This window comes from Cavia porcellus, unplaced genomic scaffold (genome assembly GCF_034190915.1).
Source record: "Cavia porcellus strain 051 isolate PalLab524CR breed Dunkin Hartley unplaced genomic scaffold, mCavPor4.1 scaffold_15, whole genome shotgun sequence".
Classification (NCBI taxonomy): Eukaryota; Metazoa; Chordata; class Mammalia; order Rodentia; family Caviidae; genus Cavia; species Cavia porcellus.
This window is the reverse complement of record NW_026947498.1, coordinates 44,435,748-44,458,368: the sequence shown is the minus strand read 5'-3', so window position 1 is coordinate 44,458,368 and position 22,621 is coordinate 44,435,748. Positions and strand designations below refer to the sequence as shown.

At 37.3% G+C, this 22,621-nt stretch overlaps 1 protein-coding gene and 1 long non-coding RNA gene across 4 annotated transcripts in view; both read right to left on the bottom strand.

Annotated features, from left to right (window-relative positions):
- Positions 1-1,075: 1,075 nt before the first annotated feature.
- LOC134470477 (uncharacterized) overlaps positions 1,076-22,621 on the bottom strand; it is a 31,444-nt gene continuing 9,898 nt past the window's right edge. Inside the window, exons 2-4 of one of the 3 annotated variants that reach the window (XR_010039399.1) lie at positions 11,139-11,287; positions 2,630-4,178; positions 1,076-2,356 (exon numbers count right to left, since the gene is read on the bottom strand). This is a non-coding gene — a long non-coding RNA (uncharacterized LOC134470477). Of the gene's footprint in view, positions 2,357-2,392; positions 4,179-11,138; positions 11,288-22,621 lie in introns of those variants that run through there. The other 2 variants (XR_010039398.1, XR_010039400.1) reach the window with 2 other exon arrangements.
- Positions 13,393-20,907, bottom strand: LOC134470476 (uncharacterized). The gene has a single exon (XM_063224808.1). It carries the CDS (start codon positions 20,697-20,699, stop codon positions 18,030-18,032), a length of 2,670 nt encoding a protein of 889 aa, XP_063080878.1. The 5' UTR covers positions 20,700-20,907; the 3' UTR covers positions 13,393-18,029.

Below are 22,621 nucleotides of genomic sequence, written 5' to 3'. Positions count from 1 at the left end.
AAGCTAATATATCAACAGAAAATTTTAAAGTAATGCAAAATTAGTTCTATACCAAAATGTTTCTTTGCATTTTTATGTATGTATTTAATTGATGCCATCTTCCCAATTTAAGTCACTTAAGGTAATCTTTTAAATAACTGAAATTAAGAAATGTTTTTTTTGCAGAAAAATGAAAGGATACCTTTCTAATTCTGCACATTACAAATAATTTAAAATATAAATAAATGTAAAAGTAATACAAATATTTTATAATAAAAAACCATGATTTTAGTTTTGTGGTATCTAATAAGCAATAATCATTTTAAATATAAATTCAAATCATCCATATAAAATGTATTTGTCATTTAAAATACATACCTAATAAACTATGAAAATAATAGACTAAATATATTTGCAAGTTTTATAACCATTGAAGATTTTTTTCTTCAAATATAACATACTCCTTCAAAACTACAGAAAAAAACTAATATAAATCAGCATAATTAGGACCATTTACAGAAAATGTGCATAAAATATGCTCAGTATTATCAGTCATAAAGGAAATACAGACATAAAAATATGCTCAATATTATTAAGCATAAAGGAACTGCAAATTAGACTCCAAACAGATCCATTCACATGCACTATAACAGCTACAACCCAATGTAATTATGTCCCTGTGATATGTTGGCAAGAACTGACACAGTTGTAGCCCCTGTGTATTATAGGTGGGAGAATCATTAGAGGAATACATAGTCCAAGCTTCTTTTAATTAAAGTTTACTTTACATCTGGCTAATAATCCTGTAATTACAGTTCCGAATAGTAGCCGTTGCAGTTGCTCATTGTGAAATGCAAGTGTGTGACGGAAGGAGTCTTTCACGATTTGCTGTCAGGTTTCCCACCACTGCAGACACTGTAACACAAACATTATTGCTTATGAATTTGCTCATAAAGCTAAAAGCACATGAAAAGCACAACAAAGGTGTTATAAAACTAGTTTTCAAAGAATGAACATTTTTATATGTATTTTCATGTATTTAAATGATTTTGATAACTAAAAATATCAATAAGAACAGTTCAGTATTATTCATTCCTATGCATTAATTGAATACTTATCAGCAAGAATAAGAGGGTGTGACACAGGCCACAGCAAAGAATGGATTTGCAGTCAGACAATTCAGTACACAGTGTGCAAAAATAAAACACTGAAATGAGGGATGAGATTATTTCCATTAGATTTCTGTGGTCCAGAACGGTAAGAAGGATTGGGAGGCGGGCATGCAAACAGAACCATGTTTTCAAGATGTGAAAATGCCTGTGAGAAGAGGAAAAGCAAAGTGGTCTGGTGTGTCTTGTGTACAAAGCAGAGGCCCAGCTGCGTGTAACTGGAAGGAAACAGCTTAAACTCTATTTTATTTTGTTTTATCTGAACATTTCTTCATCATGTTTCATTCACTTTGTGAAATTTATTTTAGATGATACAATAAGACATAAGATTGTACATTCTAATGGAGTTTCATGTAATATTTTGGTAGCAGGTTTCCAAACAGCAGCAGGAAGCAGTAGTAGTTTTGGCCAAAATAACTTCATCCAAGGTGACAACAGCATCTCTAACTTGTCCTGAACGAGTCACTTGCATTCATAAGCAGGGTCTACTCAGCATCCATCAGAGGGAGTCAGATTTTAGGCACCATCTGGTGGGCCAAGCGTGGTGGGTAGACACATGTGAGGACTGGGTGGTCGACACTTACTCAGGATGTCCAGTACAGCATGAGGCACCTGGACAATGAGGGCTTGGACTAAGATGAGCTTGTCAGGTTTCTTAATTGCAAGGACAGCAGCAATTAGAGCATGAAGATAAAAAAGGGACTAGGCAGCGCTGAGTAAGCATCATTGTTTATGTGAACTGAAGGGCCCACATTTTATAGGATGCAGAAGCTCTAAGAAATTTGTGGATTTTTTCTTGTAGTCAGTTTGTGCAAGACATTGTGCAGAGCTTTTCAGTCTTTCCAGCAGGCAGCTTGGATGTCATCAGTCAGAAGTGCTGCAATATGTTGTGACGGGAAATCAACAAGGTCATCTGTGAGGGTTTCTCAAAAAGAGGACACATAATTTTTTGATGCCTGGGTGGGTCTTTCCATCTTAAAACAAACATGAACTGCCTGACAGGAGCAAATCAAAGGCAGGAGATATTCTTTAGGTCCTGAGAGCTATACCAGCAGACAGCAGGTGGTAGAAGTCTGAGGCACTGCATATGGAGGCCAACTGCTGTAGCAATTGTTAGCTCAGCGATTCCGACCTGGCCTTACACACAGGAGAGGCCTATTTTAGCAGTTTGACAGTCTACAGTGTTTGCTCAGGAGACCATAACAGAGCTGAAAGAAACAGAGAAATAGGCTGTCTCAGAGAAAAGGTGTTGGTGGCTTGCCCAACTATGTCCTCGGGTCCCCCCCCCCCAGGTAATGGGAGAGTCCTTAATTCCTTAGCACAACTGAGACCAAGTGAGCTAGAGCAGTGCAAGAAAAGTGTATGGGTTGGGAAGCACAGAGTGCAAAGTGATGGCTATACTATTGATGGCACAGCAGTTATTTTTCTCATGCACGCATTGTGTTCCTCTCAGGGATCAAGTGACGGGGAGGCTGACTGACTTGGTGTAAAAGTGATGGTCCCTTCTAATTTGAAGAGCAAGCCTCTTCTCAGACAGGAACTGATGTTGGTGAGGTGTCCTTCCAGGCTGTAAGTTAGTGCCTGAAATAAAGAGTGAGAGATAAGAGTCCCAGCTGCCCCAAATGGTAACTTTTGACAGAGGGAACTTCGGAGGGTAAGAGGGTTCTGTTCCATTGTCTATCAGGAGGCACAGGTTTGCCCCAACTTCTACAGTGACTGCAGGTTCTAGGGGGCCCAATTTGATAGAGCTCAGTTTGTCCTCTTTATCCAGCCCCAACATGGAGAAAAGAGGTTCAGGCTGAGGGGGCCTGGATAGTCAGGTTTCTTTATGCCTTACATATGGAACGAACATTTTTCTGGTGTCAATAGCCTGAAGCCAGAGGGTATGACTGTCTATCAGGCTGAATTTTCTTATGGACATCATATGCTTTAATCAGGTTTTTGGGTGATGGCTGGTGATTAGCTTTTGTGTCCCTTTTTGATGTCTGAGGTGTTCTTGATTGGGCTATTTCTACGGAAAAGTGGCCTTTGGGAAATGTCAGGTAACTCATTCATCAGGGCTGAGAGTCCTCATTTCTAGGTCAAAATGTAGAACTCAGAAGGAATTGCTGACAGCTGTTGTGGGTAAGCATTAAATGATGCTATCTGGTCAGTGTAGGAAACAGAAGGCTCTGGAGAGAGGACCTCTGTGGCTGAGTGTGGTCAGCGGATGACTGGACCTGGTGCAGAGGCTGGAAGGAGGTGAGTTGGGAGGGGGAGTGACCCTGTAGGTGCTGGCAGGGACTGTGGCAGCTGAGGAGGGGTCAAGGTGGACTTCTCAGGGAAACCTGCCTCTGCTTTCTTTTATTTTTTTCTTTGAGACTTAGGGAGCAGTTTGGTTTCATTTTTAAATCTGTAAAAACCCTTTTCTGCAGTCAAGGACTGCAGGTTTTGCCAAATTAACTCCCATTTCTGGCTTCCTACATGTGTGCTCTGTATTCTTGAACAATGTTGCAACACAAAAAGAGTGAGCACCCCTCAGAGGTGCTCTGGGTTTAGGGTTTCTGCAATTGAATTTTAGAGTGCAATATCATATTTCATCAATTATAGCTTTCAGTCCTATTGACTCTAATTTCACTGTTTCTCAAAGAGAGAAATTTGAATATAGTTTGTAAACAACAAAATGTGAGTTCTGAGATAGTTACGCTGACTCAAAAGCAAAGAATCAGATGAAACAGTTTTCCATATAGAAGAACTAGGTGACATTATCAATAAACTGAAATGCATGTTAAGAAGAGACTGACACACTCCAAGAACTAGTATTATTAGTTATACAACTAGTATTGCAGTTCTTGCTATTTATTATTATTAAGCAAAGTGTTATCTTGATTTTCCTCCTTGAAAACATTTTTGGTGTTTTAGTGTCTTTTCTGTTCACAGGGGTGAAACACCTGACATTTGCAATTTGAAGAGCAGAATACTTACTCTTTTGGTTCATGCTGACTGGCTCCGAGACAAAGGCCTGCTGGGGAAGGACCGGGGAAGAAAAGGCTTCTCATGTCATGGTAACCAAAAGGGAGAGTATGCAAAGAAAAGCCAGAGAATTATGGTACTTTTCAGTTCATGCCCACATAATCCTGCTCCTAGCCAGGTTACACTTCTAACAGCACATGCAGTTGCTAAACTCATTAGAGGATGAATTCAGTGATGAACATACTCACTCCACGGTCTACTCACCTTCACTACCCCACCTGAGATTTAGGGGGGACGTTTTAAGTAAATCTTACAATTCTGTTCTGGTCCTGAAAAGATTTATCATCTCTTTGTATAAAATATATTTACCCAATCACCAAGACTCACCAAGGTTTTAAAAGTCCAAGAACTACTTTTTGGAAAAGTCCTAGTCTAAAATTTCCTTTGAGACTGAAGGCATACTCTTAGCCATGAGCCACTGTTAAAAATATTTAAAGTACTACCAACATATAATGGCACATCATAAACCTTCTATTCCAAAAGACTGAAATAAGATACAGAGAGTTATGTAGACTGGATCAAAGTGAGAATGGAGCCCAGCATAGTGAGCATTAAATTCTATAGCACTGTGTCCAGCACTCAGGGAAAGTTGTGAGCACATATGAGAACCAGAGTTTTTGTGAAACCCGGTCCACGTGAATTTGCCTATTGAAGCCCTCGTGGCCTTTATTGGGGTGGTTCTGCTAACTACCTGCAGCTTTTCTGACTAGGTGTTCCTCAGACTTGGCATCTTCAGCTTTCTCAAGCCTCCATTACACTTTTGGCTTCCCCTTTACAGCTTAATGATGTACTTTCAGGGCCACACTGCTGGACCTACCACATCTTCTGAAATCTGGGTAGAAGACACACAGCTCTTACATTCTTCTTTCCCATAAAACCAGCACCATGTGGAAGATGTGGAGGTCTGTGGTCAGATCTGCCAGTTTCCAGTTTCTCTTGGATCAGGGTTACAAAGACTTCTGATGCTTGAACTACAGGAAATGCTTTCCTGGATAGAACTGAATGAACTTGGCTCCTCAGGGCTCTAGTTCCAAACCAAAGTCTTTCATTTTAGGACTTTTAGTCTTCTGATGGGTCAAGTATGCTTAATTTATGAAATGTTCCTCAGATAATTTTCCTATTTTCCTGATTCAAAGAATTTGGCTCTTTTTTCATGCTAATCTTTTAAACAACTGTACTCTCCTTTCTGCCAACTGTCCCATGCTATATTTCTGATGAAACTGCAAATTTTTAAAATAATTTAACTGTCATTTATTTTTCTCGTTTTCATAACAGATCTTGCTAGAAACAGCAAGCATCCCTAACTATAGATGAACTATTGGGCCGCCTTGAACTTTCCTCAGCCACATAAATCCATCATACTTAATCTTAACCTTCTGCATAGTCTCGTGATTTAGATAAAGATTTCATTTGATTTTTTGCCAGAGTATGACACCCATGACCAGGAGTCCAACAGCCAATGGAGTTTGTATTCCTAACTGGAACTTCTGGAGACTAGCTTTACTGTATGCATTCCTATCAGTATTCTGTTCTTCTAGCTCTGATCAGAATTTCCCACCTACCTTGGCAAACAGTATTCTAGATTTTTCTGGTCAGATTTTCAAACTACTCCCAAGAATGTCGTCCAAACAAGTGGAAGCCAGTAAGTCCGATACATTCACAGAAATTATCCCACTTTGTGTATTAAAATCTATTTCGGTGACATTCTTTCTTGCAGGGACAGAATATTCAATATCCAGAACTTTAAGGACAAAAGATTTATTTAGGCTAATATTTCACTGTCTGCAAGAGAGAAATGGCATGATGGAAAGGCCTGACAGGAAGAAATCAGCTCATGTCATAGTGGTCAGAATTCACACAGTGAATAAGGACCAGACAGTCATAGATGCCTCCAGGTCAAGGCCCAGGTACCTGCCTCTAGCCAGACTCTAAAGATCACACTCAACTGCTAAATTCACAGTTGGTGAATCCCTTGATGAGTGTAGTGCCCTGATGATCCAGGCACCTTTCAAAACACAAAGTTTGAACACATGAGACTTTCTGGGAAATTTTAGATCTAACAAAACGGTTGATATTATTTTCAAAGTTCAAGTTCCAATATCAATTGGTGGTTCTGTTTTAATTTTATTTTAAAGCTCTGTGCATAAGCTTTCTATGGATTCCAATGCCATGAAATTACTAAGAATTTTTCACACTCATAACCCCACTCTCCCAGAATTTAAAGTCTATTTTCTTCACCTTTCAACTATTTGTCATATTGTGTCTCATTTCTTGTAATATATTTGCATAACAAAATAACATTAATTATAGGAGCTAGCTGTGTCTTGTTTTATTCATTCATTAAATCACTTATGCCACCGGTATTTATTGAAATGTATTATTTTTGATATAATATGGATTGATTATAAAAACAAAGACTATGGCTACTTTTGAAAAATATATTCTTTCTAAAAGCAAGGGAAAAACAAACCAAAAGTAACAATTACGTATTTGCCAATTGAGGTAAATGATGTTCCAAATACAAGTAAAATATTAAGAAAGCAGTAAAAATGTAGTAATTAAATTTCTCTGCTTGAGATTGTGAATGTTACCTTTTTTTCATCTCAAATAGACTGCTTAGCAATTTGGTATGTTATATATGTGAATACAGAAAAATTGGGCCTCCCAAACCTTGCCAAAGTTAACATTATAATAAAAAGCAAAACCTTTTTATTTCTCAAATTTAGTAGGATTATTAATGTCCTGATTCTTATGCTGAAATATTTTGCAACATATTTTAAATTACTGTTTAGCTGTTTCCTTTCACTTGGAAAGATATTAGAATGAATTTAACTAACTTTCTTTTCTAAGAGTTTCCTAAATTTTAAGATATACTTGAATTGAGGGATCTAATTCTTAAAAAGGGTCTGAACTCCAAAAGAAAAATTGGTATCTCACAAAATTGTAAACCATTTTTAAATCCAGTTATCTGGCAAAATGATTTAGGTAGCTATAGGCTTGTAGCATTCATATTACCTTGAACATTGTGCCACCTTTAATAAGAATGTTTCATCATTCTCTCTAAACTTAATTCAGCATCTTGAAATGAATAGAGGTAAGTTTCAGTTAATATATAACCCTTCTGCTAATGAACATTCAGATCTCTCAAGGCCTAGGACCAATTTGACAGTTGTCTGAGTGCTATATACTCCAAGATTCTATTAAGTGATATCATAATTTCCCGAAAAGTAAATTTCATTTTTGGCAAATTTTCTGCCAAAGCACATTCATTGGCAATATGAATTGAGAAGTTAACTTCCCTAGAGAAAATTTTTCATAAACTTTTGGCTGTGTTATATGAAAATAATCAATGAAGGTCATTTTGAAAGTCACAATATAGTATTGTTCATGTCAGCTTATTTGATAACAAGAGAAAATTTAAGTGACTGCAGGAAATTGTACTTTTGTTACTCAATATACTTTTATTAATATGTAAATTTTGGAATGGTTTTATTTAATTGGAAAGTATGAATTATTTAATAGGTGCAAATAAAATTACTAACCATACTGAAATGTATGTACCTACATCTGTGACTAAATTCGCAAAAACTTTACTATAACTTACATGACTATTTAAAAAGTGTAAAATTGTAAATTAATTTTAACTGATGAACAAAAAAATAAAAGTTGTGCATTGTAATGCAGTGCTTTGTGATGTTTCAATACATGTGTGCATTGCAAAATGTTTAAATGAATATAGAAATATTTAATACTGCCAGAGTATATTCTTTCCAACTGAGACAGAGACATTTCTTAAACTTTGAACTTCTAATAATTGTTTCATTTTTATATTTTTACTATCTGTATAAATATGAGGGTCTAAACACATGTACAAATATTTTATAGAATTTTACAAATACAGTAACCTAAAATGTGTGTCTAAAGTAAATGTAGGTGCTACATAACTCTTCCTACTTTATCATTTCATCTTAAAACTCAGCATTGGGGCTGGGGATTTAGCTCAGCGGCATAAGCACCTGCCTTGCAAGCAGGCGGTCGTGAGTTCGATCCCTGGTACCGATAAAAAAAAAAAAAAAAAAAACAAAAAAAAAAAACAAAAAAAACTCAGCATTAAACTTTTGCAAATTTCTGTTTTATTTGTAACACACGTACCAGTGTATCCTCTCACTGGGATATCCTACCAAAAATGCATAAAAGCTACTGCCTTTCTTCCTATACTCTATTTTACATTGTATGATGACTGTTTCTCTTTTATTACCATTTCATTCTGATTGCACATCTGTTTTTTCCCAACAATGTGTCTTCTGTTTCATTTGTTAGACTCTCATCTATTTTTTGCAATTATTCATTTTATTTATAATCAATTTTAATGCATAATATAGTAACTGTGTTAACTCAACATTGACAACTATGCTGGTTTCTATCCTATTAGACTTAATCCAAGGAGTCCTGGGTCCTGACGTTGCTTCTGTTGCATTATATAGGAAATACTGATGAATAAGGAAATTTTATATTTTTAGCTTTATAATTGCCTGGTTAAAAGCTTTCCTGTTCAACATAATCCATAAATATGAGTTATTCATATTACAATTATACTAAAGAAAGTTTAGAGCAGAAGAGGTGTAAAGATTGTTGTTCATGTCACCTAGAAAAAAATGATAATCTGCCATTATGTGCAGGCATCAAGGACGATTTCAGCAAATAAATTCACTCTCAGGTACCCAACACTCATAAGTATAACAAGTACAGGCACTGAACTGATAATTCTCTTGTATTTCTTTCCTGTGTTTAATAGTTTGGTTTTAAAACTAGTACTAAGGTCTTACTTGGATTACTGTTTTAGGTGAGTAGTTTTATATATACATGTATATGGGTGTATATACACATATGTGTATATCTTTCTGTATTCATATGTATAAACATAAGCATATGTCTCTATGTTAAAATTTGAACCCTAATTGTATTCTAATATAGCAAGTTTTTTGAAAGCCTTCATAGCGAACAAGAAAATATGTCTTTTTTAGCTCAATAGATAATCTTATTAGTGTTTTTACATATGTCCAGCGTTAAGATATTAAAACTCCAGATTAGCTAAATTTAGACATGATTTTTCAGTGAAAATATCTCACTTGTCCTAGTTACTATGCCTACTTTGACACTGTAGTCATCTACTCAAAACACATGGATGCTTAAACATACTATCCTGAGGAAGATAGGTTTATAGACATACCTTTCGTCCTGGATGTGTGGAGTTCTATAAACTCCATTTTATGTACATGGAGTTAATTCTTTATCCTGTTTGGGAAGTTTTCTTCCATTAATTCTGTGAAGAAAACTTTTATGGCCTTTGTGCCATCTCCAGCTTTTTCATTGATTCCATTCAAACTTATGATGGTCTTCTTTGCTTCCTCTAGCAAATATTGGATTTTTTATGATCTCTTAAAATTTTTAAGGAATCTTTCTTTTTATAGTCCCTAGCCCTGATCCTGTACTCTAGATCTGATATTCCATCCTTAGAGATTTTTGATCTGTTGTATATACTTTCAGCGGTGATTTTAATCTGAATTGCTATTTGATTATGTTTCAAGGATTCTGTTTCTTCCTACATTGGGCATTCACAGTTTCCAAAATCCTGTCCTTTTTTAAAATCTGTCTCTGCTTTAATGTCTTTCATTTTGATCACCATTTATCTGTGTACTTGATTTTTTTCTATAATCTCTTCCATTTGTTTTTTCACTTCTTTTGCTATCATTTTGGAAAATTTCAATGCTTCGCTTTTGATTTCCTTTATCTCACTGTGCTCTGGGCTTGTCATGGGTGGGCTGGGGGTCTGGGGTTGCATTTTGCTTCTGCATATTTTCATCTTCTCCTTTTACTTTATTTTGTTTTCTGTGTTTTGCTTGCTGATTTCTTATGGTAGGCATCTTTATCAGTAATATTTAGGACTCCCTAGGAAATGTCTTTTGTCTTTTCCAAAAACCTATTTTCCCAATTGATTAAGGATGAAAAATTGTTATCTATTTGGCTTGGCACCCAATCCTTTGGTCCTGAACAATGAATGTGACTGTGATCTCATACAATCACCTTAATATCATACAAGGGACAAAAACATAACATATATGAAATCCTGCCTAACGTAGTACAGTTGTCAATAATAGTAGCATCAAGTACAGGCTATCTACTGACAAACTGTAACTGTCAACCTGATACCTTTAACAGGGAGCAAAGTTTACAGTTATATAACAAAATGCAATATGTATCAGGAACTTGTATGCAATGATTTCCTCCTAAATGGAGTGATTTCCCCCTAATTGGAGTGATTTTACCCTGTGTGGGAAGAGAGAAGAATTTACAGAGATAAAGGACAAGACAGAGAGATGAAAAAGTTCAAATATAGTAGAAGCAAGGCTGGGGTTTAAGAATAATAATTGAAATTTTGGGAAACTGGAGGACACAGGAGACAAGAAAATGAAACTGCAAGTGAAGGGGTATTGAAGTAAACCAGAAAGACAAGAAACAATATTCATTCGTGTGAAGCTACCAAATCAGGAGATAGTTGAGGAAAAGAGAAATAAGATGAATAGAAAAAAGAAAAAAAAAAAAAGAAAACTAACTGGTGAAAAAAAAAAAAAAAAAGAAAGCGGAAAGAAAAGAAAAAGACAAAATAAAGGCAAAGTAACATAGCCATAAACAAAACAGACAAAACCAACCAGACAACAAACAGCCAGACAGAGGAAAATAAAAGTAGGAAAACTGCCCTCGTGTCCATAGTTCTCTGGCAGTTTCCAAGTCAGAATCCAGCAATGCGTACTCCAGTCAAGTGGGGCTTGTGCGGCAGCCTGTGAGCATGACCTTGGCTTCTGGGTTTAGGAACTGGGGCAGATCTTTTGTTTCCTGCTTTCTCCTAGAGCTCTTTGATATAAAATGCTCCCACCCACTTCTGTTCTTCCTGTCTGTGTGGCAGGACATAATGCTCACCTGATTACAGCGGCTGCTTCATATTCTCCCTCTTGCTTCAGACTGCTCCCGCCACAGGTCCTGCCTGCAGGAGTGCGCACCGTTTCCCAGTCTGTTCTTGCTGGTGCCGCCTGCACTGGCATGCACGCCTGCAGCTGGGCCTGTTCTCTCTTGAAGTGAGAACAGAGGATTGGGTAGAGAAGAATTAAAATACATCATATATGGATACAAATTTGAAACATGTATCAGTGAAGTAAAAAGCAAACAAATGTTTTTCTTCACTGACTTTGGAGCTCTTTTAAGGCATAAATTTCTAGCAGGTCTCTGTCCTTGTTATGTTGGGTTGCATTATCTGCCAAAGATTCACTGGTGAGAATTCTTACACTATTACTTTCTGGCATGTAGGTCTGAACTTTCCAGAAGTTTTCCCTTCAACTGAAATGTATTGAATATCATCCTGGAGAAATGCATGGAAGTCCAAACCCTGGTGTTTACCACTGTCCTATCACATGCACTTATTTAGTGGGTGTACAATGCAGCTAAAAGAAATGTAGTGTTTTAAAACAAATATTCCAGTTCAATGGAAATAAAAATGAAAGCACCTGAGATAAATATGGGAAACATTGGGCCTATCTTATGATATATATTTGTAGAACACAGAAAAAAGTGAAGTAATATTTCCAAAACACAATTTTAAAGATTCTAAACTTAAAAAATGCTAGAACTATTTTACAAGGTAATTTCCAATACTTTAATTATATGTCTACACCTCTGATAATATGACGTATAGTACTGTTTACTCAATTTCCTTTCCCTTTTTTGGTGAAGGTAGACTCACTTCTGAGGTTGTATAAAGAAGATGAATGGAGAGAGCATAGATCTGAACTTTTAAAATGATAAGAGATGGATGACATAGATCTGGAAAATAAATTTATATGATTTTATGTAGCACAAATATACATAAAATATATTCATAAGGGAATGTTGTAATATTACTGACTAAATGACTTTTTATTGCACCATAATAATTATTTTATATGAGTATGGTCAGACAATAATATGATAAAATTAGTGCATCAAAGTTTTCAGTGCAGTTCTATTGCTCATATAAATATATCAAATTTCAAAATAATCCCTTTAAATGAGAGAAATTTCCAGGAATATTTATCTGTAAAGTTCTCAGATTAGCAAAATCAAGTTTTCAGCTTATGATTATATATAATAATCTACATTTATATATTATGATGATTGCATAATAATCTATTATATATAATAATCTATATATTTCTTATATCATGTATAATATTCAGTATAATATCTAAAATTAACATTAATTTGCTAAACATTAGAAATTTAGAAAAAATAATTTCTTGTAAAGAAAACTTAAATCTCCGCCAATATGAATTTGAACATATTTTTACTTTCTTTTTATAAAATGAATACTAATTTAGATTATATAATCTAAGATGATGTTTCAGGAAAATATTTAAAAAACTAATATTAATAATTTGAAAGATATATTTGCAAATTGTTTCTGAGATGAGTTGTGCAACATTAAGCAGAAACACCAAAAGGACACCTAGGATTTGGAGGCAGATTTATTCTACATGGCCGAGCACTGTTCAGGATCATTCCGAGAGTATCAGGCCCTGAAGGCTCAAGGAGAGAGGATATTATGGGATTGCAAAGGGGAAGTCCAAACACAGAGTACTTGGCTGTCTTTGGTTCTTACAGTATGCCCCACAGTAGCCAGCTGTTTCTAGTGGATAGAAGCAATCGGAACTGCAACAGGAACTATTACCAGGGTGACTAAGAGACTGAAGTTACTGGCTTGGGGGTGGTGGGGGTCACATTTTCTACTGCAGCTACACACACATTTATCTTCTCCTCCCCACACTCCCCCAAGTTAAAACAATTTTATAATAGCATTTGCTTTATACGAATCCTGAACAAAGTTTTTATAAAATTTAAAAGATCTTCCATGAAACACATGTAAACTAGACAAGCCCTTTTAACATAAAATAATCTCATATCAACTGTAGTTCATTTTTATTTAACAACAAAATTACTTCTCTTTTTATTTTGGATATTCAACTTTCTTTAAATTCACATTATCACACTTGAATTCACACTTGAAATTTTACAATGAACACATGAAATTTTAAGAGTAAGAGAAACAAATTTCTTTCATTTACTATGAATCAAGTAATTATTATTATTAAATCTTATAATTATAAATTTATATTAACAAAATTTATATGCATTTTTCCTGAGTGGTATTTCCCGACAGGTATATTTCTGTAGTTGCTTTGACAGTTTGATCAGAATGCACTAACTTCTGTAATAACTTCAAAATTCTAGGAGCTTACCACAGGGAAGCTTGTTTTTCTTTGATATCACCATGCACTCATGGTCAGTTCTCTTTTTTTTCTAATGAGGGTGCCCTGTTCTCCATCCTAGCCATGTTAATCAGGGATTTCTCTAATAAATTTCTGTATAGTAGATATATATCTGCTTTGTCTCTGTGTGAACAGGTTTCTATGAATGCCTCTGAATGTGTATAAATCATATACATGTATGTGTATATATATTTCCTGTTGGCATATAGGAAGAAACTTATCATTAGACATTGAATCATGTAATTATGGCAACTGAGAGTTCCTATCTGCTGTGGAGATTCAGGAGTGCTGTTGGTGTGACTCGCAGGCTTGGAAGCTGGGGAGCCCGTGCTTCATAGAAGTAATCTGAGAAATATATAACACAATAAATATGGACCACTTATACATGAAAATCATTTAAAAATCCTTCATATAATAAGCAAAACATAAAACACCCAGGGCTGGGCAAAGGAACACTGAAGTCGGAAGTCACGGTATAGCCTCGGCATTGAGCACCTGTTGTGTTTCTACGTGAAGGCATTTGATTTATGTCAGTCTCCTGGTATCTCTGTTCCTCTAGTTAATTCCCCTCTGAAATATAGTGTATAGCACAGCTCCACTCTGGTATTCAGTTTTCTACTACTGTAACAAATACTTGAAGTAATCAACTTATAAAGACAAAAGGTTTATTGTGGTTCAATTCTGGAAGTTCTACTCTGTGACCGGTTGGCCCACTGGCATAGGCTGCTGGCAGCGTATCATGGGCCAGGGTGTGGGGTGACACATAGCAGAACAAAGCTGCTCACCTCATGGCTGGGAAAAGTAGAAGAAGGGCATGAGATCCTGCTGTCCCCTTCAGGGGATTCGGCCCAGTGACTGGAGACCTTTCACTAGATTCCAACTCCTGAGGGCTCCACCACCTCCTAGTAGCACCAAGCTGGTGGCCTTTGAGGGACAAAAGAATCGCACTCTAGCTCACCAATAGGGTCACCATAGACAGCTGAGTTACTGCACCCAAAGTGCTGCTCCCACAGTGAACACTCAGACATCAGTCATGACTATTGGAAGAGAGAAGGTGGCAGAAAGCAGATGCTAAAGGGCCTGCATGTCTTCCATTTGCTTGACCACTGTAGAGGGTACTCATTCATATGCCCTGCCCAAGCTATCTTGGGTCATCTCATACCATGAAAATATTATTCATTCAGGTGCAGTAACTCAGCTGCCCATGATGACCCTGTTGGGTGAACTAGAGTTCAAAAATATTATTCCCTGAAAATAAGACCAGCTCTTACCTTAAATTTTGCTCCAAAAGATGCACCAGGACTTATTTTTCAGGGTGATCTTATTTTTTTCATATACAAAAATCCGTATTTGTTCAAATACAGTCTTGTCACCTTTTTCTAGAACACTATTATAGTTCTCCAAAACCCACATTATGGACTGAATGTATTGAAATTCCATTTCTATGGAAATATTGGCCCCAGCCTCTCAGGTCCAGCTGTAGAGCTCTCTTAAAATGTGCACATCTCATCCACGTAGCCTGCTCACAGGGCATAGGAAACACAGCTGTCAGTGACTTTATCCCATGACTTTTTCACCCAAGGTGGGTGAAATCCCTTGGAGGCTGGGCTTCACAGAGTTTCCATTAAATCAAGTATTAATTGAAGACTTAGGAGACAGTTGTGGCCAAAACATGATGGCAGTTAGGAACCATGATGGTTCACACAGAAGCAACAAAAGATTGCAGGCCCCAAAATTCAGAGAATGTTTACTTCACATGAGTGAATTAAGTATGTCTATTACAACACACGATGTATTGAATTTTTAAGATTCATATTATATACAACCATGTCCAGTTGTTACTGCATCCACACGTTGTTCATTACTTAAAGCAGTCCAATACAGCAGATCTTCAGTGAGTGAGGAGTGAAGCAGAAAGCAATTGAAAGTCACCATGAGTCTTGGTTTGGAGCTGGCAGATTTCACTTTAGGTTTACTCCAGATTGAAACTAGTGAAAATGCAGTATGATCACCATGGCGGTTTTACAATATGGCTGCAAAATCTTTTCATGGCTGTGATTTGAATTACATGTTGTAACTAAAGGTTTTTAACATGAGAAAAAAAGTGGTACACAAATACAGGTTGTATCATGACCACCAAGGCTGCATGCTGCATGACAAAACAAATGTATAAAGTAACTGTAGCATTACTGAACCAGGTACTTGAAATTGAATTCAGGCTGAATATGAATAAAGAGAACTGATCGCAGGCTTATGCAAAGTAAATTATGTCTTAGAATATCAAAAGGTCAACTATTCTGATTGTAAACTGCCTTATTTTCCTGGTAAATATTTTGAGAAGACTTTTTATAATAAATGCCATTACACTAAAAGATTGCAAAAAAAAATTGAATAGTTAAAATTTTTGAAATGAAATTCCCCATAAAATACACAGAGTAAATCTTACTAGGTAAAAATTTTAAAATCCACATAACACCCTGAATAAAGATTGACTTCATTGAAGAAAAATTCTGCTTTTGTGCAGAAATCATTGGTGCAAATGATAAGGCTTTACTGGGGCAACAGAGAAGATGATCTATAAGAGTTATCTGTTTAAAATTTGTTCAGAAGCATTCATAAGGTTGTAAATTGCTGCTTATAGCATTAATAACATTTCTATTATTTAAGTGGAGGACCAAAGAATAATGGGAAGAAAATGTTTCTCAAAATAAGGCCAAAGGCCCAAAGCAATTCTAATGTGGACTCAGTAGGAAACATTTTAAACAAATGCCCTGTGTGAGTATTTTACTTTCTGAATGCACAGTGGCAAAGAGCAGCTCTTAAAAGCAGGACCAGAAACATATTTCTGACATGTCAGAGTTCTCTGCAAATTCATGTTGTGTACACTGATTTTTGTTTTTAAGCAAGATCCGAGTATTACCAGAAACACAGATTCCTTGCAAATGAACATGTCAATCCTTAGAAACACTTTCTTTTGATGTTTTCCTTACTTTTCAAATTTAGCTATTTGATGGAAAGATAAAATATGACTCCAAGCTCGGGAAAAGTTATATTTCTAATGAAATGGGGCATCCAAATGAAGATAGAAAGATATGTTAGTAAATGCCTACACATGTTGTGATCCTAAATTTAGAACTAGATAGCTTAGCTAGAATTAAAGTTCAGTAAGATTGTGCCATTGTAACTTACTTAGACAATGGTGGTTACTTTTCAAGTCCTTTGCACAGAAATGGCACTGAAACAGATGAGTGCTGTATCTGGCAGCTGTGTAAATAATGAATTGCTAACTACGAATTTTAATAAAAATAGTAGTACAGTTCATTTCAGGGGCAGAGTTCTTCAAATTATTTTTACTACAATTTGTAGTTAGCAATTTGTCATTTCAAGAGTTGCCAGATACAGCATTGCTCTGTTTCAGTGCCATCTCTGTGCAAAGGACTTGAAAAGTAACCGTCATAGTCTAAATAAGTTACAATGGCACAAGCTTGATAATGTTTAATTCTAGGCAAGCTATCCAGTTTTAAATTTAGGATGACTTAAAATGTGTAGGCATTTACTAAGTTATCTTTCTCTCTTTATTTGGATGCCCCATTTCATTAGAAATGTAACTTTTCCCAAGCTTGGAGTCATATTTTATCATTCCATCAAATAGCTAAATTTGAAAGTAAGGAAAACATCAAAAGAAAATATTTCTAAGGATTGACATGTTCCTTTGCAAGGAATCTGTGTTTCTGGTAGTACTCGGATCTTGCTTAAAAACAAAAATCAGTGTACACAACATGAAATTGCAGAGAACTCTGACATGTCAGAAATATGTTTCTGATCCTGCTTTTAAGAGCTGCTCTTTGCCACTGGGCATTCAGAATGTAAAATACTCACACAGGGCATTTGTTTAAAATGTTTCCTACTGAGTCCACATTAGAACTCCTTTGGGATTTTAGCCTTATTTGGAGAAATACTTTCTTTGCATTATTGTTTTGATGTCCACTAAATATTAGAAAGTATATTTATGGTGTAATACTTTAAGATGGTTAAAGCTTGACCTAGGAGACAGAACTACAATGTATGTGGTTTCTGCAGAGTTGTTCAAAGTTGTTACTATTGTTTTTGGATTTCCCTGAATATTACAAAATCAGGGGCCTAAATATATAGGTCATATAGTTTGGGAGCAAAACAAGCATAATGAGATATTATTTTCCAGTGTAGTAAATAAAAAAATCAGGAATATGTCTCCAAGCAACAAACGGAATGTGTTTACAAATTTGGTAAAAAGAAATTGCCTCATCGTTAAGCCTTATCATAAAAAGTAACTCTGTTAACCAAAAACCAAAATCAAGCAGGGCATCTTCATATAGAAAAAGGAAATTAAAATGATCTTCCAGGCAATTATAAAAGTGTCAGTTGAATGCAAGCTGGTAACAAGTTTTGTCATGCATTAGATATACAAACAGATGCTTAACTGGAAGGTGACATTCAGACTCATTCTTCTTATGTGAAAAGGGGATTGATGTACTCAAAGCCCAAATTCATCTATGCTGTTCACAAAGTAACTGTCATCAGGTGTGAGCTGGACAGGTTTGTTGGTAAATTCAGGGTCAAAGTTTTCTATCCTGAATTCTGTACCAATACTTGGCTTAAAGGGAGGAGGCACTTGCTTTTTTTCCATCATGTTCCAGTCCAGATTGTTAAAGAATGGATGCTCTTTAATATCGATGAATCCTCTCTGAGGGTGACAGCCCAATCTTACCTCTGGCTCCTTCTTCAGAAGACCCTTGAGGATGCTTCTGGCTTCGACAGACAGGTGATGTGGAATGTGGACTTCTCTTTCTAACATAGATTGCAAGACCTTGTATGTGTTTAGATCAGAGTTCTTGGGACTGTCTGCAAAAGGATACGGAGGCTCTCCCACCATCATTTCGAACATGACTGTTCCAAGATTCCACCAGTCCACACTGAAACCATAGCTTTCGCCTCTGATGATTTCTGGAGCCAGATAACTGAGTGTGCCACAGAAACTGTTGGTCTTCTCGCCTGCCTTCAGTCCTGCCTTACATAGGTTGAAATCGGTAACTTTAATGTGTCCGTCCGCATCTAGTAACAAGTTCTCCAACTTCAGATCCCTGTGTAATATCTCATGTTCATGAAGAAACTTGATAGCTAAGGAGATCTCCCCGGAGTAGAATCTCACATGTGCTTCGGGAAAGATTCCGAACTGTTGCAGATGGTATGTTAGGTCTCCTCCACTGATGTAATCCAGGATAAAGAAAAATCTGGTTGGTGTCTCGATGCAGGAATGCAGGCCAACCAGGTAAGGGTGGTTCAAGCTCTTCTCCAATATTTGCTTCTCTACCTGGAGACGACTAAGGTTTTCATCATCCTTTCTCACCACTTTCATGGCATAGAGGTGATCTGTTGTTTTATGCCGAGCTAGTAAAACTTTACCATAGCTTCCTCTCCCGAGGACACGGAGAAAGTCAAAGTCTTTAAGAGCAGAAGAGCACAAAGGCCTGCCATTTTCCTCACCAGTATGGTGCTTGCATGGAACTCTGACGAGTGTATGGCACTTCTTATGAACTAAAATTTTACAGTGCATACATTTGTATGCCTTGCGTCCAAATCCTCCCGTGGGGTCTGAGCAGACAGCACAATTAGCACGCTTACTGAACCTTTTAGATCCAAATGTGTGGCCGTTAGCGCGGTGAACCTTTCTCAAGTGTCCTGAAGCTCTACAGCAGATGGATTTATCTTCTGGAGAAGGTGTCTTAGGCTGTTCTTGTACCCCAAACACCTGAGGAGCCTCTGGAAATGATGGTGGGAGAGCCTCCGTATCCTTTTGCAGACAGTCCCAAGAACTCTGATCTAAACACATACGAGGCAGAGTTGTTTTTGGCACCCAAGGCACTTGAGGATCTTCTGGTATGCAAATCACCTTTCCATCTTGTGGTAAGCAAGGCACTTCAGTACATTCAGATACACAAGACACCTCAGTATACTTTGGTGCAGGAGATGATGTATGAATCGTGAGGTGTTTATTACCAAATGAGCAGGTGTCTAGAAGTTCATTGCCCTCAGAAGAAAACAAAATCTCAAGGCTTGTCGTCTTCTTATCCCCACCTACAACTTGGGCCTGTTGGGAGGTGGTGTAGGCCATGGAGGTACTTGGGAAGAATGGGTCAGAGAAGGGTTGGTCATGCAGGAAAACTGGCATACAGGGCTTAATGGGTGAGGGAGGCCTTACTGCCTTTATTGTCTGTTCAGTGTGGAGTTGGGCATCTCTCCCTGCCAAGTAACTCTCCATAATAGCTCGGCCCAGCTGGTCGTATTGTAGGTTTCTTAGTGTTTGGTGGTTATTGGACACTGTGACATTAGTCTCTACTTCTGGACACCTTGGTCTGTTTGTCTTTACTGCTGCCAGCTCTGCTGAGACCTGCCCAGAGCTGCTGAGTGTCCTGGGGCCTGTTGAAACTTGCCCATGAATCCTTTTGGTTTCAGTGTCATTTTTACCTGAGTCAACAGACTTTTGGTGTGGGTACCTTGATGGTGGCTGTTCACAGTCGGTTGGTCTTGGGGAGACCGTCTCTGGGCTGACTGTGAAAGTTGGGTGCCTTTCACACCTTGGTCTGTCTGACTTTACTGCTGCCAGCTCTGCTGAGACCTGCCCAGAGCTGCTGAGTATCTCGGGGCCTGTTGAAACTTGCCCATGAATCTTTGGGGTTTGAGTGTCATTTGTACCTGAGTCAACAGACTTTTGGGGTGGGTACCTTGATGGTGGCTGTTCACAGTCGGTTGGTCTTGGGGAGACCGTCTCTGGGCTGACTGTGAAAGTCGGGTGCCTTTCACACCTGGGTCTGTCTGACTTTACTGCTGCCAGCTCTGCTGAGACCTGTCCAGAGCTGCTGAGTATCTCGGGGCCTGTTGAAACTTGCCCATGAATCTTTGGGGTTTGAGTGTCATTTGTACCTGAGTCAACAGACTTTTGGGGTGGGTACCTTGATGTTGGCTGTTCACAGTTGGTTGGTCTTGGGGAGACCGTCTCTGGGCTGTCTGTGAAAGTTGCGCGCCTTTCGCACTTTGGCCTGCGGCATCTGGATGGTGTGAGGCGTTTTCTCAATTTTTGACATAGACTTTGTCTGCCTGGGGTCCTGGGGCTGTGGCTTCTGGATGTGGAGAAACAACTCAGCATCCTCTCCGCTGAGTGTCTCCAGGCAAATGAGCTGGGGAGGTGGGCGGTACTGGATTGTGATGTCTTCTACAAGGGTTCCAAGTTCTGCTTGGTCATGTTGCCAGGAAGTTATGTCCAATAACTTGAGGTCCAATAACTATAAGAAAGCCTATGGCTCAACTTTTTCATCATGCTAAGTAAATCAGTGGCTAGTTATTTTATTATTTTATCTAAGTATCTGTGAATCGATTTATCATCTATTAGTTTTTTACATTTGCATTTTTCTTATTTTTACTTTGCACCTGCACAGTGAACTACAGATATATCCTCAGATATTCTTTTTAGATACACACTAAGTGTCTTCCTAAGTCACAAAATTGGTCTATCTTGTGATCTCCTTAACTCAGATGCCCAGAGTGCTGGGATTATAGTCATACACCATCTGTCTCATTCAGCATGCTATATATATATATATATATATATATATATATATATATCAAATCTGGGCAAACTCCTGGCACTCTCAATCATTGGTGACATCTTCACTTTTAAAGCCACGTGTGTACACTGATACCTTTCACAGTGTTGGGAGGTCTTTTCCATGTAAAAAAGGCCTTTTTTTCTGAAACCAAGTACTGGGGATTTGAACCTAGAGAGCTATGAAATTTTAGGATGTTTTTCTTTCATATCATCATTTCTATTTCATTAGGTAGTACTGAGTCTTTCTGGAAAATTCCACATTAATTTTCCTTTAGAGATAAAAATATTTGTTTCAGTGTATAACATCTGGGTGTGATGATAGTGGCTCCATAGGTTCTAGTTTTAAGGAACACACGTGTGATGAGTTGTTGGATTTTAGCTAATGAATTTAATACAAAGTGTAGTATTCAGTATTATCACATATTATATTTCTCCCAAAATAATATATAACTAGAATGACCTAACTAGGATCACCCCAGCTCATCATAATCATGGTGATGACCAGGATCTTGCAGAAGATTATACCTTGGTAGTTTCTTGCTCCATAGCTACTCTGTAATGACATGTAAACAAGGACAGTTTGTTGAGGCGGTCAGTTACTTTCTGATTTGTTTTTATTTTCTGGAAATCATAAAAGTGGGGCAGGATAGCAAATGGTGATAACATGGCAGACAGTTTTGTAATCACACAAGGGGTGATAATGAGCATGTACACAGAGCATTTCAAACTTTCCTTTTGGCCGCTTGGAATCACTTCCTGTCCTACCCCAATCAGACCATGTACTATCTGCCCCAAGTGGATAGTCTGCATTTTTTAGATGTGAGGAAGCTATAGCCATTCAGGATGTATTGTTTTTGTTTTTAGAGAGCTTATTCACTCAGTACAACTGCACTGATGGGGGAGAACAGACACAGAGCAGCCCTTCACTCTCCCAAAATGAGTAGACCATGCAGGAGGAATAGCACCTCCCAACATGGAGTCGCTCTGTGTGGAGTGTGGAGCAGTGGTGAATTGCCCCAAAAGGTTACACAAGTGCAGCGAGACTATGAGCTTGAATGTTAACGACACATCTGAGTTGAAAGCACAAGACCCATGGAGTGTGAGATTTTAACAACAGTGTGTTAGTAAATGTTTAATAACCAACATATTTGTTTATGTATATATATATATATATATATATATATATGTATTACATGTACACATGTGTATTACAAATTGTGCTGTTGTAAAAGGCATGTAACACACAACTTATAAAGTATAAAAACATAGTGCTCTTTCCAATCAATTCACAGGATGCTTTTTATATTTTTGAATCCATAATTGACCTATGCCCCCACCTGACAAACTCGTATAGTTCCAACACAAGTGCTGGATGATACTTTTCTCTAGATTAAGTAGTAAGAGAAAAGTTCAAATATCTGGACTTATGTCTGTATGTTACTTGTTCCTCAATGATATGAGTG